Source organism: Ursus arctos, unplaced genomic scaffold (assembly GCF_023065955.2).
Source record: "Ursus arctos isolate Adak ecotype North America unplaced genomic scaffold, UrsArc2.0 scaffold_25, whole genome shotgun sequence".
NCBI classification, from domain to species: domain Eukaryota; kingdom Metazoa; phylum Chordata; class Mammalia; order Carnivora; family Ursidae; genus Ursus; species Ursus arctos.
The window spans coordinates 367784-383255 of record NW_026622930.1 but is presented as its reverse complement, the minus strand read 5'-3'; the positions used below and the strand labels follow the sequence as shown (position 1 = coordinate 383255).

Here is a 15472-nt window from a genome sequence, read left to right as displayed (position 1 = left end):
TGATCACAGCTTTGGAATATAGCTCGCAGTCAGGCAACGTGATGCTGCCAGCTTTGGCTTTCTTTTCCATCATTCCCTAGTCATTTTTGGGTCTTTTCTGGTTCCATACAAATTTCAGGATTGTTTGTTCCAGCTCTTTGAAATATGCTGATGGTATTTTATTAGAGCTGGCATTGAAAGTGTAAGTTCCTCTGTTCAGGATAGACATTTTAATAATGTTTAACCTTGGTTTCCCTTTTTTATAATAATTTTTATTATGTTATGTTAGTCACCATACACTATATTCTTAGTTTTTGATGTAGTGTTCCATGATTCATTTCTTGTGTATAACACTTTTTCTGATCTGTTGTGTTGTTTTTTTTAGTTTTTATAACATTTATTTATATTTATTTCTTCTCCAATCTTTATTTCCTTCCTTCAGCTGTATTAGGCTTCAGTTGTACTTTCTCTAGGTCCTTTAGGTGTAAATTTCAGTTGCTTATCTCAGATTATTCTTGCTTCTTGAGTTCTTCTTGTATCTGTGTATTTCTGTTGTAGGACCACATTTCCTAGAGAAATCAGATGAACGTGTTAAAGGTTTTATACCCTTGTGTAGTCAGTGTGTGTGGGTGTGCGTGCATGTGTGTGTGAGAGAGAGAGAGAGAGAGAGAGAGAGAGAGAGAGAGATCTTCAGATTCTACATCCACACAACACCAGGAAGGTGTCCACTGCTTTCCCACGTTGTCACTAACATTGATGCTGTGATTTGGTTTAAGAGAGTGACCCCCACCAAGACACATTCTGCACTTGCTTTGCATTGTCGATGCCTCTGTAGCCTCATGTCCAGCACGCACTTAATGCTGCTTCTAAGATGTTTGCATGTTGAGCTGGGTGGTCCTGTGATGCACAGTGAGTGCAGCTGGGATTCCTGTGAAGGTTCAGATGTGAGCACCAGGATATTTGTAATTCATTGGTATTTAGGGACAGGAATAACCATTGTGAGTGACTCTGTTTTTTTTTGGTTTTTACTATATCTGCTTTCACGTTAGAAAATTTTCTAAGTCAGAGAGTGGAGAGGAGAGCAACGAATCATGTGTCCAGAGAGGGTCCCTGGGGGCAACTGCTCTATGGAGAGGAAGCCCCAGAACCTGACAGGAAACCTGCCCACAACCTCCATCTGCAGCTGGTCCTGGGGCTTAAGGACAGAACTGGTGACTAGTGTGCACCCCCTGCTGGTCCAGATCCCCTTCTACAGTGAGGTTTGTGTCTGGGCTCACACTGATGTCCCCTCACTGTGTCACTCGCACAGTAATACACGGCCGTGTCTTCGGCTTTCAGGCTGTTCATCTGCAGGTACAGCGTGTTCTTGCCATTGTCTCTGGAGATGGTGAATCGGCCCTTCACGGAGTCTGCGTAGCTTGTGCTACTTCCATCATAGCTAATAACTGCGACCCACTGCAGCCCCTTCCCTGGAGCCTGGCGGACCCAGCTCATGGCATTGTCACTGAAGGTGAATCCAGAGGCTGCACAGGAGAGTCTCAGGGACCCCCCAGGCTTCACCAGGTCTCCCCCAGACTCCACCAGCTGCACCTCACACTGGACACCTGCAGACACAAGACATCCTGGTCAGGAAACTGTCACACACCCACTGTTTGTCTCCCTCAGATCCACTCACACACTCCATGTCTCTTGTTCAGCATGAGTTACCTTTTAAAAGAGCAACAAGGAAAACCCAGCCGAGCACCAACTCCATGGTGAGCTCTCTGTGTTCTGTCCTGATACTGATTAGAACACCTGGAAACCCTGGGTCTGGGGCTCCTCTCCCAGCTGCAGAGTCAGGGTTGGGCTGTTTTAATCAGCAGAGGGAGGGCCCTATTTGCATGACCTCTGACTATATATTCAGCTTGGGATCTATGCTGACATAGAGGCCAGTAACCAGAGCAGATGTGACTGCCTTTGTTTTGGTGGTATTGACCACTTTTCAAAAAAAATATATAACTTTTCATTTTGTAACTTTCCATTGTATGTACGTAGCCTCCTTGTGCGACTTCATTTGTACATACTCACACAAATCCTGCAGGATAGGTGTCATGTTGTCCCATAAGGAATCATAAACCTATACCTAGAATTTTAGAAGATCTGTGACTTGTCCAAGAACACATGCAGGTTTAGAATGAGCCCCAGTGTCCAAGGACAACCTTCCGCCCCTGAAACAGCGAGGACACAGAGGGCAGGCTCGTGGGAAATGTTGAACCCCTGGTGTAATGGGGAGAGGATGATGTTACCTGCTCTAGAGTTACTTAAAATAAGGAGAGCCTCAGGGTTCGTGCAGGTGGATATTCTAACATTTCAGTGTCTATGTGGTCCTCCAGCATCATCTCTTTGTTTATTACTTTTGAAGAGTTACTAGACACAGGATACACTGCACACGTGCAGAATGTGTGATAGGATAAACCAGTGTCACAATCAAGCTTTCCAGAGTCAGCAAATCAATTCTCCCTAATATTTCCTATGTTTTCCCTGGAATTCCTCATCCTCCTTCCCTTCTTCACCCTGTACCCACATAACTTGGGTATTTCTCATGTTACTTAGACTAGTTTTAATCTTGAGGAATTTATAGATGTGCAATTATAATGTATGTAATTTCATTTGTAGGACTTTTTAAAAATTTCTCTCCGTAAATCTTGAGAATTCAACCATGTTGCTGTCTGTAGCAAGAATCATGTATTTTAATGTTTGGCAGCTTTCCTAGCAGTGAACATAGCAATATTTATTTTTTAAATGGTTGTTTGGGATAAGAATTTTTCCGTTTCTGATTATACAATAAATTTGCTTCTCACCCTGCAGATGTAGATATGGTGCTCAGAGAATATTTTAGTTTCATTGATCTGCTTTACTGTTTTTCTGGTTTCTATTTCATTGCTTTCTGCTCTAATCTTTATTATTTCTCTTCTTCTGCTTGGTTTAGGCCTTTTTTGCTGTTCTTTTTCCAGCTCCTTTAGGTTTAAAATTTGCTTGTGGATTTGAGATATTTCTAAATTCTTCAGAGAGGTTTTTATTGCAGTGTACTTCTTCCTGAGGACCAACTTTTTGTTTCCTAAAGGTGTTGAACAGGTGTGTTTCCTTTTCCTTAGCTTACATGATTTTTAAAATTCTTCTTTTATTTCCTTGTTCATTCATTCATTACTTGGTAGGGTGCTCTTTCACTTCGAAATGTCCTCTTGTGAATGATTTCACAGTGATTTCCAGATTCAAAGCATTGCGGTCTGACAATATGCAGGGAATGATCCAAATCTCTTGGTTTCTGTTGAGACCTGATTTGTGACCCAGTATTTGATATTCTGGAATAATGTCCATGAGCACTTGCAAAGAATGAGTATTCTGTTGTTTTTGTTGAAATGCTGTGTATATATCTGTGTGGTCCACCTCGGCCAATGTGTCATTCAGAGCTCTTGTTTCTTTGTTGATCTTTGCTTAGATGATCTGTCCATTGCTGTGAGTATGGCGTGAATTCCCCTGGTATTGATATGTGGTTATCAATGTTTTTCTTTACTGTGGTAAAGGGATTTTGTGTTCTTGGTTACATGCAGGAGATGTGTATCATAGAAGGTGAAGTTATGACCGTGTTCTTTTCTTTATATTCAGAATGAGTGTGATTTACACAGATGCATATGGATGCCCAGGTTTACCAAGGTTGATGAGTGATGGTTAACTCTGTGTCAACGTGACTGGGCCATGGGTGCCCAGATTAAACATTGCTTCTGTGGGTGCCTGTAATGCTGTTTCCAGAAGAAATTGGTATTCACATCCATGGTCTCTGTGTAAGTGGGCGTCATCCGATCCATTAAGGTTCTGAACAGAATGAAATGCAGAGGGAGGAAGAATTCCCTCACTCTTCCTTCCTGCATGCTTGATCTGGAACATTCCTGTCCTCCTGCCCTGGAGACAGTTACACATTCATGTCCCCAGGTTCCCCAGCCTGTGCTACTTCCATCATAGCTAATACATGAGACCCACTGCAGCCCCTTCTTTGGAGCCTGGCGGACCCAGCTCATGCCATAGCTACTGAAGGTGAATCCAGAGGCTGCACAGGAGAGTCTCAGGGACCCCCCCCCCAGGCTTCACCAGGTCTCCCCCAGACTCTACCAGCTGCACCTCACACTGGACACCTGCAAACACAAGACATCCTGGTCAGAAAACTGTCTCACATCCACTGCTTCTCTCACTCATATGCACTCACATCTTCAGTGTCTCTTGTTCACCATAAATTACCTTTTAAATAGTGTCCAGGAAAAAGCCAAGCACAAAGTCAATGGTGACAATTCTGTGTTCTCTCCTGATCACTGAATGGGAACACCTGGGGATGCTGGGGTTGGAGCTTCTCTCCCATTGCTGGGGTTGGGGCTGGGCTGGTTTAATCAGTTGAGGGAGGGCCCTATTTTCATCTCCTCTGACTCTATAGCCAGCTTGGGACCTATGTTGACAGAGAAGGGCAGTGACCAGATCAGATGTGAATGCCTTTGATTTGGTGCTAGTGACATTTGGGAAACTAACATTTTGATTATATGACTTTGCAGAATACACACTTGGGCTCGGTGTGCTGCTTAGTTTTTACATATTCACACAAATATTGGGGCCTCTTGTCATGTTACTCCATAAAGAGATGTGAACCTACCCTCAGAAGTTCAGAGGGTTTGTGGGGTGTCCAAGAGCATGTCTGGGGTGAGAATGAGCCCCAGGACGTGGACCTGTGCTCCACCCACAGGACCTGCTGCCTCCCTGATCCACCTGCAGGACAGAGTGGGCAGGCTGATGAGGAATGTGGAACTCGTCCTGTGATGGGGACAGGATGATTGTTTCCAGACTTTACCTGAAGTGCAGAGAGAATCAGGGTTTGTGCAGGTGTACTTTCAAGTCTCTAACATGTCACTATGTCTGCGTGGCTCCTGAGTCATCTGTGTGAGAATCTGTAACAGCTGTGATGCGTGTACTTGACACAGGATGCACTGCACAAGTGCAGAGTGCGTGATATGGTCATCACTGATGTTAGACTCAACATTATCATGTGGGAAAATAGATTCCTCTTTTTTAATAATAATTTTTTATTGTATCATGCTAGTCACCATACAGTACAATCCTAGTTTTTTATGTAAAGTTTCATGATTCATTACTTGCGTATAACACCAAGTGCACCATACAATACGTGCCCTCCTTACTACCCATCACCACCTTATCCCATTCCCTCCCCTTCCCTCTGAAGCCTTCAGTTTGTTTCCCAGAGTCCACAGTCTCTCATAGTTCATTCCCCCTTCTGTTTACCCCCCCTTTCTTCTCTTTCCTCTCCTACTGATCTTCATAGCTCTTATGTTCCATAGATGAGAGTAACCATATGATAATTGTCTTTCTCTGGTTGACTTATTTCACTTAGCATTATCTCCTCCAGTGCCGTCCATGTTGCAGCAAATGTTGAGGAATCGTTCTTTTTGATAGCTGAGTAATATTCCATTGTATATATGGACCACATCTTCTTAATCCAGTCATCTGTTGAAGGGCATCTCGGCTCCTTCCACGATTTAGCTATTGTGGACAATGCTGCTATGGACATTGGGGTGCATATGGCCCTTCTCTTTACTACGTCTGTATCTTTGGGGTAAACACCCAGTAGTGCAATGGCTGGATCATAGGGTACCGCAATTTTTAACTTTTTAAGGGACCTCCACACTGTTTTCCAGAGTGGCTGTACCAACTTGCATTCCCACCAAGAATATAAGATTGATCCCCTTTCTCCACATCCTCTCCAACAATTGTTGTTTCTTACCTTGTCCTTTTTTGCCATTCTAAATGTCATAAGGTGGTATCTCAAGGTGGTTTTGATTTGAATTTCCTTGATGGTTAATAATTTTGAACACTTTTTCATGTGTCTGTTAGCCATTTGTATGTCTTCATTGGAAAAGTCTGTTCATATCTTCTGCCCATCCTGCTCAAGAATGATTGGGTAAACCAGGAAATTATAAATCAATTTAAACAATTTATGGAGACCAAAGAGAAAAAAATACAATGGTCCAAAACCTATGGGACACTGCAAAGGTGGGCCTAAGGGGAAAATACATAGCCATCCAAGCCTCACTCAAAAGAATAGAAAAATCTAAAATTCACTTTTTATATTCTCACCATAAGAGGCAGGAGCTGGAACAGAAGAACAGGCCTAACCCACACATAAGAAGGCAGTTGATCAGGATTAGAGCAGAGATCAATGAATTAGAAACCAGGAGCACAGTAGAGCAGATCAACAGAACTAGAAGCTGGTTCTTTGAAAGAATAAATAAGACTGATAAGCCACTGGCAAGACTTATTCAAAAGAATAGAGAAAGGACCCAAATTAATAAAATTATGAATGAAAGGGGAGGGGTCACAACCAACACCAATGAAATAGGAAGGATCATTAGAAACTTTTATCAACAGCTTTATGCCAATAAATTAAACAACCTGGAAAAATGGATGCCTTCCTGGAAACCTATAAACTACTGAGACTGAAACAGGAAGAACTTGATTTTTTACAGAGACCGATTAATTATGAAGAGATTGAAGCAGCAAATAGAATCCTCCCCCAAAACAAGACCCCAGGGCCTGACAGATTCCCCAGGGAATTCTACCAAACATTCAAAGAAGAAATCATACTTATTCTCCTGAAGCTGTTTCAAAAAATACAATCAGAAGGAAAACTACCAAACTCAGTCTATGAGGCCTGTATTACCTTGATCTCCAAACCAGGCAAAGACCCCATGAAAAAGGAGAATTACAGACCGATATCCCTGATGAATATGGACACCAAAATTCTCAACAGGATCCTAGCTAATAGGATCAAACAGTACATTGACAGGATTATCCATCATGAACAGTTGGGATTCATCCCTGGGATGCAAGGGTGGTTCAACATTCACAAATTGCTCAGTGTGATAGATGGTATCAACAAAAAAGAGTCAAGAACCATATGATCCTCTCAACTGATGCAGAAAAAGCATTTGACAAAATACAGCATCCTTCCCTGATTAAAAACCTTCAGAGTATAGGGATAGAGGGTACATTCCTCAATCTCATAAAAACCATCTATGAAAAGCCTACAGCGAATATCATTCTCCCTGGGGAAAAGCTGAAAGCCTTTCCCTTAAGATCAGGAACAGGACAAGGATGCCCACTCTCGCCATTATTGTTCAACATAGTACTAGAGGTCCTTGCAACAGCAATCAGACAACAAAAAGGGTTAAAGGGTATTCAAATTGGCCGAGAAGAAGTCAAACTCTCTCTCTTCGCAGATGACATGATACTCTATATGGAAAACTTGAAAGACTCCACCCCCAAACTACTAGAACTTATAGAGCAATTCAGTAATGTGGCAGGATACAAAATCAATGCTCAGAAATCAGTTGCATTTCTGTACACGAACAGTGAGATGGAAGAAAGAGAAATTAGTTAATCCATTCCGTTTATAGTAACACCAAAAATCATATGTTATCTTGGAATTAACTTCACAAGAGATGTAAAGGATCTATATTCTAGAAACTACAAATCACTCTTTTTTTTAATACATTTTTTGGACAAAATTGTATTTTATTTTTTTAATGTTTTTTTTTATTATATTATGTTAGTCACCGTACAGTACATCCCTGGTTTCTGTTGTAAAGTTCCGTGATTCATTAGTTGCATATAACACCCAGTGCACCATGCAATACATGTCCTCCTTACTACCCATCACCAGCCTATCCCATTCCCCCACCCCTCCCCTCCGAAGCCCTCAGTTTGTTTCTCAGAGTCCATAGTCTCTCATGCTTCATTCCCCCTTCTGATTACCCCCCATTCTTTATCCCTTACAAATCACTCTTGGAAGACATTGAAGGAGACACAAAAAGGTGGAAAAACATTCCATGCTCGTGGATTGGAAGAGTAAACATAGTTGAAATGTCTATGCTACCCAGGGAAATCTACACTTTCAATGCCATCCCGATCAAAATACCAGTGACATTTTTCAAGGAACTGGAACAAACAGCCCTCAAATTTGTTTAGAACCAGAAAAGCCCCGAATCACCAAGGAATTGTTGAAAAGGAAAAACAAAGCTGGAGGTATCACGTTGCTGGATTTCAAGCTATACTACCCAGGTTTTGATTTGATTATTTGTTTCACGTCTATTGAGTTTGAGAAGTTCTTTGGAGATCTTGGATACTAATGTTTTATGTGTAGTGTCATTTGCAAGTATCTTCTCCTATTCCGTGGGATGTCTCTTAGTTTTTTTTGACTGTTTCCTTGGCTGTGTAGAAGCTTTTTATCTTCATGATGTCCCACAAGTTCTTTTTTTCTTTTGTTTCTCTTGTCTTTGGAGATGTGTCATGAAAAAAGTTGCTGTGGCCAATATCAAAGAGGTTGCAGCTTATTTTCTTCTCTATGATTTTGATGGATTCCTGTCTCACATCGAGGTCTTTCATCCATTTGGAGTTTGTCTTTGTGTATGTTGTGAGATAGTGGTCAAGTTTCATTCTTTTGCATGTAGCTGTCCAATTTTCCCAGCACCGTTTAATGAAGAGCCTTTTTCCACTGGATGTTTTTTCTTGCTCTGCCAAAGATTAGTTGCATAAAGAGCCGAGGGTCCATTTCTGGGTTCTCTAATCTGTTCCATTGGTCTATGTGTGTGTTTTTGTGCCAGTACCATTCTGTCTTTGTGATCACAGCTTTGTAGTATAGCTTGAAATCTGGCAACATGATACCCCCAGCTTTGTTTTACCTTTTCAATAATTCCTTGGCAATTCGGGGCCTTTTCTTTCTTTCTTTTTTTAATAATAATTTTTTATTATATTATGTTAGTCACCATACAGTACATCCCCAGTTCATGATGTAACGTTCCATGATTCATTACCTGCATGTATCACCCAGTGCACCATGCAATACGTGCCCTCCTTAATACCCATCACCACCCTATCCCATTCCCTTTCTGGTTCCACACAAATTTAAGGACTGTTTGTTCTAGTTCTTTGAAAAATGTCAATGGTATTTTGATCAGGATACCATTGAAAGTGTAGATTGCTCTGGGTAGCATAAACATGTTAACATTAAAAGGATTATGCATCATGACCAAGTGGGATTCATCCCTGGGATTAAAGGCTGGTTCAACATTCACAAATCGATCAGTGTGATAGATCATATCAAGAAGAAGAGTCAAGAACCATATGATCTTCTCAATTTATGCAGAAAAAGCATTTGACAAAATGCAGCATTCTTTCCTGAGTAAAACCCTTCAGAGTGTAGGGATAGAGGGTACATTCCTCAATTTCATAAAAACCATCTATGAAAAGCCTAGAGCAAATATCATTCTGAATGGGGAAAAGCTGGAAGCCTTTCCTTTAAGATCAGGAACATGACAAGGATGCCCACTCTCGCCGCTATAATTCAACATAGTACCAGAAGCCCTTGCAACAGCAATCAGACTACAAAGAGGGATAAAGGTACCCAAATTGGCAAAGAAGAAGTCAAACTGTCTCTCTTCACAGATGACATGATACTCTATATGGAAAAACCAAAAGAATCCACTCCCAAACTATTAGAAGTTATAGAGTAATTCAGTAATGTGGTGGGATACAAAATCAATGCTCAGAAATCAGTTGCATTTCTATACATGAACAATGAGACTGAAGAAAGAGAAATAAGGGAATCCATCCCATTTACAATAGCACCAAACACCATACGTTACCTTGGAATTAACTTAACCAGAGATGTAAAGGTTCTATATTCTAGAAACTATAAATCACTCTTGAAAGACATTGAAGAAGACACAAAAAGATGGAAAAATAATCCACGCTCATGGATTGGAAGAATTAACATAGTTAAAATGTCCATGCTACCCAGAGCAATCTACACTTTCAATGCTATCCCGATCAAAATACCGATGACATTTTTCAAAGAACTTGAACAATCAGCCCTTAAATTTGTATGGAACCAGAAAAGGCCCCAAATCGCCAAGGAATTGTTGAAAAGGAAAAACAAGCTGGGGGCATCACGTTGCCAGATTTCAAGCTATACGACAAAGCTGTGATCACCAAGACAGCATGGTACTGGCACAAAAACACACACATAGACCAATGGAACAGATTAGAGAACCCAGAAATGGCCCCTCGGCTCTTTGGGCAACTAATCTTTGGCAGAGCAGGAAAAAACATCCAGTGCAAAAAAGACAGCCTCTTCAATAAATGGTGCTTGGAAAATTGGACAGCTACATGCAAAAGAATGAAACTTGACCACTCTCTCACACCATACACAAAGATAAACTCCAAATGGATGAAAGACCTCGATGTGAAACAGGAATCCATCAAAATCATAGAGGAGAACATAAGCTGCAACCTCTTTGATATGAGCCACAACAGCTTTTAATGACACTTCTCCAAAGGGAAGAGAAACAAAAGAAAAAATGAACTTGTGGGATTTTATGAAGATAAAAAGCTTCTGCACAGCGAAGGAAACAGTGAAAAAAAAAACAAAGAGGCAGCCCACAGAATGGGAGACGATATTTGCAAAGGACACTACAGAATAAAGACTGGTATCCAAGATCTACAAAGAACTTCTCAAACTCAATAGACGTGAAACAATTAAACCAAAAAAATGGGCAGAAGATATGAACAGACACTTTTCCAATGAAGACATACAAATGGCTAATAGACACATGAAAAAATGTTCAAAATCAAAAGCCCTCAGGGAAATTCAAATGAATACCACACTGAGATACCACCTTACACCAGTTATTTTTTTTTTAAAGATTTTATTTATTTATTTGACAGAGATAGAGACAGCCAGCGAGAGAGGGAACACAAGCAGGGGGAGCGGGAGAGGAAGAAGCAGGCTCATAATAGAGGAGCCTGATGTGGGGCTTGATCCCATAACGCCGGGATCACACCCTGAGCCGAAGGCAGACGCTTAACCGCTGTGCCACCCAGGCGCCCCACCTTACACCAGTTATAATGGCAAAAATTGACAAGGCTTGAAACAAGAAATGTTGGAGAGGATGCAGAGAAAGGGGATCCCTTTATATTGTTGGTGGGAATGCAAGTTGGTACAGCCACTTTGGAAAACAGTGTGGAGGTCCCTTAAAAAGTGAAAAATTGAGCTACCCTATGATCCAGCAATTGTACTACTAGGTATTTACACCAAAGATACAGACGTAGTGAAGAGAATGGACATATGCACCCAATGTTCATATCAGCATTTTCCACAATAGCTAAACCATGGAAGGAGCCGAGATGCCCTTCAACAGATGATTGGCCTAAGAAGATATGGTCCATAGACATAATGGAATATTATGCAGCCATTAAAAAGACCGATTTCTCAACATTTGCTGCAACATGGATGGGACTGGAGGAGGTAATGCTAAGTGAAATAAGTCAAGCAGAGAAAGACAATTATCATTTGGTTTCACTCATTTACGGAGCATAAGAAGTGGGAAGATAGGTAGGAGAAGAAGGGGAAGCAGAAAGGTGGGGTAAACAGAAGAGGGTATGAACCATGAGAGAGTATGGACTATGGGAAACAAACTGAGGGCTTCAGAGGGGAGGGGGATGGGGTATGGGACAGGCTGGTGATTGGTATTAAGGAGGGCATGTATTGCATGGTGCTTTGGGTGTTATATGAAAATAATGAATCATGGAACATTGCATGAAAACCTGGGGATTTACTGTATGGTGACTAATATAACAAAAAATATTAAAAAAATAAAATGTTTATGCTACCCAGAGAAATCTACACTTTTTAAAATATATATCAATATTCTTAGAATTCAAATTCATTCATGGGAATTCATATGTGTTTATTCATTTATTTGCTCAATTCCCTCATAATGTAATGTTTACGGTTACTGTTATTGTTAGGTTAGTGTTAGATTTAGGGTTTAGGGTTTAGGGTCTAAGGGCTTAGGGCATGTGCCTGGTATCCTGTAGTTCAGAGACCTCCCCAGAGAGTAAATGTCAGCATTGACTGGGATGAGAATAGCCTTGGCAGCCATCACCTGAGCTGAGTCAAGAAGGGGATTTGGGGCTGTAAATACTTGTTTTTAGAAATGCTGATTTTGGGGGAGCCTGGGTGGCCCAGTCATTAAGCGTCTGCCTTTGGCTCAGGGAGTGATCCCAGGGTCCTGGGATCAAGCCCCTGATTCTTCCTCTCCCACTCCCCCTGCCTATGTTCCCTCTCTCACTGGCTGTCTGTCTCTCTGTCAAATAAATAAATAAAATCTTAAAACAGAAATGTTGATTTTAATGCCAGTTGGTTACCATGCGGTGTGATATTACGTGTCCTGTATAGTGATTCAGTACTTCCATGCAACACGTGGTGCTCATCACAGCAAGTGCTCTCTTTCATCCCCATCCGATGTGTTATTCATCCCCTTTCTTCAATCCCTCTGGTAACCATCAGTGTGTTTTCTGTAGTTATGTGTCTGTTTCTTGGTTTGCCTCTCTCTCCTTTTTTCCCGTTTGCTCACGATCAGGTATGTTCATGTGTAAACTGTGTAACACGATGGCAGAGCTGTTAGATTTTATTGTCACTTATTGTTACGTAGTTCGTGAAAAACCCATTAGAAAAGGTTTGTATAGATATAAGAAGATGAAGAGTAAAGAAGTAAAGTAGGTGCCTTGAGGGTTTCCAATAATGAACACGCCAGGGAGAATCTATCCTCATGATCAAAGGGAGAGTCGCAGATACAGGTGGGTTTCAGGTTGGGGACACATGGTACTAACAATATCCAGTGACTGGGCTGCACATCTCACAGCAGTCAGTATAACACAAGTCTGTAAGGAGATGGTAAGCCTCAAATCCTATTGGTCATCACAGCCACGTCTTCTGGAAACGCCGGAGGAAATGCCTGGGTTCCTGTGTCACTAGTGTCTTAGTCTGTTCCAGCTGCTGTAACAATGCACATGGACTGTGTGGATTTAAACTACAGACACTCATTTCTCACAGTCCTGGAGTCTGGGAAGCCCCACGTTAAGGTGCAGGCAGATCTGGTGTCTGAAGGGCACCCACATCCTAGGCCGTCTTTTCCCTGTCAGCGCACATGGGGTCAGGGGGCAGGGAGCTTTCTCAGTCCTGGTGTGTAAGGGCACTACTCCCATCATGAGGCTGCACCCTCCTGACCTAAGTGCCTCCCTGAGGCCCAACTCCTCGTCCCATCACGTTGTCGTTAGGTTTCTTTGTGAGGATGGTGGAGGTCACACACATTGAGCTGAAGTCAACAACTGAGGATCAATGAGTGATTCCCTGCAGATGAAAGGTCCCTCCCCTCTAGCTCCTCAAAGTGAGGATTCTCATGGATCCAGTAGAAACTTCTGGTCTCTGCGTGCACACAGTGAACACAGAACCTTCAGAACCAGCTGGAGACCTTGGGGAGTGGACAGCTTCCACTGCAGACACCCAGCAAGACCTCAGTCCACTTCTAATAGCTTCCTTATTAGTATTGTCAGCTTATATGTCATCATTCTCATTTCTAGGGACTCAGGTGGTCTTCACGTATTTGATCAGTTCTCTTCCTTTTCACTTATTTTTCTAGTTGCATGGAATTAGGCATGAGACTTTATCTTCTGATGATTCATTACTGACACCAGAAGCCCCCTTGCTCTGTCTTTTTCTGCACCACACATGGGACATCGGATAGGAAAGCCGAGATTCTGTGCCTTTGATGTTCTAGATCCCTTGGGACTTTTCCAGCACTGACATACGATTAAAAAATACCTGATACCATGTCCTCTCCTGGGTTTATTAAAGCATTTCTAACATGCTGTGTGGCATTTCCTGAGATGAAGAGACACTTCAGTTATGTAGGTGATAAACATTTATTATTCCCTTACTATGTGTGTGTCATATCATCTGATTCACCAACTGTACCAAGCTTGGTGGGGTTCCCTCTGCCTCTGGATGGAGTCAAGTAAAATAGATGCTGTGAGCCTGGGGTCCACACAGTAACACCCAGCATTGGGGCCACTCTTCTCTAGTTCTGGCTTCATGGTGTTCCTGTACCCAATATCCAACATGCACTTTATTATTACTTTTAAAAATTTCTTGTTAATTTTTCATTATGTTCAGCTTGCCAACATATAGTACACCATACGATTTTGCTGTGGTGTTCAGTGATTCATTAGTTGCATATAACACTCAGTGCTCATCCCAACACATGCCTTCCCTAATGTTCATCACCCGGTCACTCCACCCTCCCACCCCATCTCCCTTCAATAACCCCAGTTTTTTCCCCAAGGTTCATAGTTTCTCATGGTTTGTCTCGCACTCTGATTCCTTCCCATTCAGATTTCCCTCCCTTCCCTTGCGGTCTTCCATGCTACTCCTTACGTTCTACATATGACTGAAACCACATGTTAACAGCCGTTCTCTGCTTGACTCATTTCACTTAGCATAATCCCCTCCTGGTCCAACCATGTTGATACAAATGGTGGGTATTCATCCTTTCTGATGGTTCAGTATTATTCCCTTGTATATATGAACCACATCTTCTTTATCCATTCATCTGTTGAAGAATATCTCAGCTCCTTCAAAAGTTTGGCTACTGTGGACACTGCTGCTATGAATTTTGGGGTGCACGAGCCCCTATTTTTAATAACTCTGAATCTTTGCGGTAAATACCTAGTAATTCAGTCCCTGGGTTGTGGTGTAGTTCTCTAATAACATCTTGAAACCTCCATATCATTTTTCAGAGTTGCTATACCAACTTGCATTCCCACCAACAGTGTAAGAGGGTTCCTTTTTCTCACAACCTCACCATCACTTTTTGTTTCCTGTCTTGTTAATTTTGGCCATTCTAACTGGTGCATGCTGATATCTCATTGTGGTTTTTTTTAAATGTTTTTTTATTATATTATGTTAGTCACCATACAGTACATCCCTGGTTTCTGATGTAAAGTTCCATGATTCATTAGTTGCATATAGCACTCAGTGCACCATGCAATACGTGCCCTCCTTACTACCCATCACCAGTCTATTCAGTGTGGTTTTGATTTGTATTTCTCCGATGGCTAGTGATGTTGAATATTTTTTATGTGTCTGTTAGCCATTTGTATGTCTTCTTTGGGGTATTGTCTCTTCATGTCTTGTTCATGTCTTCTGTGCATTTCTTGACCAGATTATTTGTTTTTTGGGTGTTGAGTTTGGTAAGCTCTTTATGGATTTTGGATTTCAAGCATTTATCCAAAATATCATTTGCAAATATCTTCTCCCATTCTCTGGTTTGCCTCTTTGTTTTGTTGCCTGTTTCTTTTGCTGTGTGGAAGCTTTTTATCTTGATGAAGTCCCAAAGTTCTTTTTTTACTTTTGTTTCCCTTTCCATTAGAGATGTGTCTTGAGACAAGTTGCTGTGGCCAATGTCAAATGGGTTACTACCTATATTCTCCTCTAGGATTTTGATTGGGTTGCTGTCTCACATTTATGTTTTCATCCATGTTGAGTTTATCTTTGTGTGTG

At 41.6% G+C, this 15472-nt stretch overlaps 1 gene segment (V, D, J or C); it reads right to left on the bottom strand.

The window, feature by feature from the left end:
• Positions 1 to 1194: 1194 nt before the first annotated feature.
• On the bottom strand, positions 1195 to 2071 carry LOC113250259 (immunoglobulin heavy variable 3-23-like). The segment is given in 2 exon segments: positions 1195 to 1579; positions 2043 to 2071. Coding segments are annotated over 2 exon segments (414 nt in total).
• Positions 2072 to 15472: the final 13401 nt, after the last annotated feature.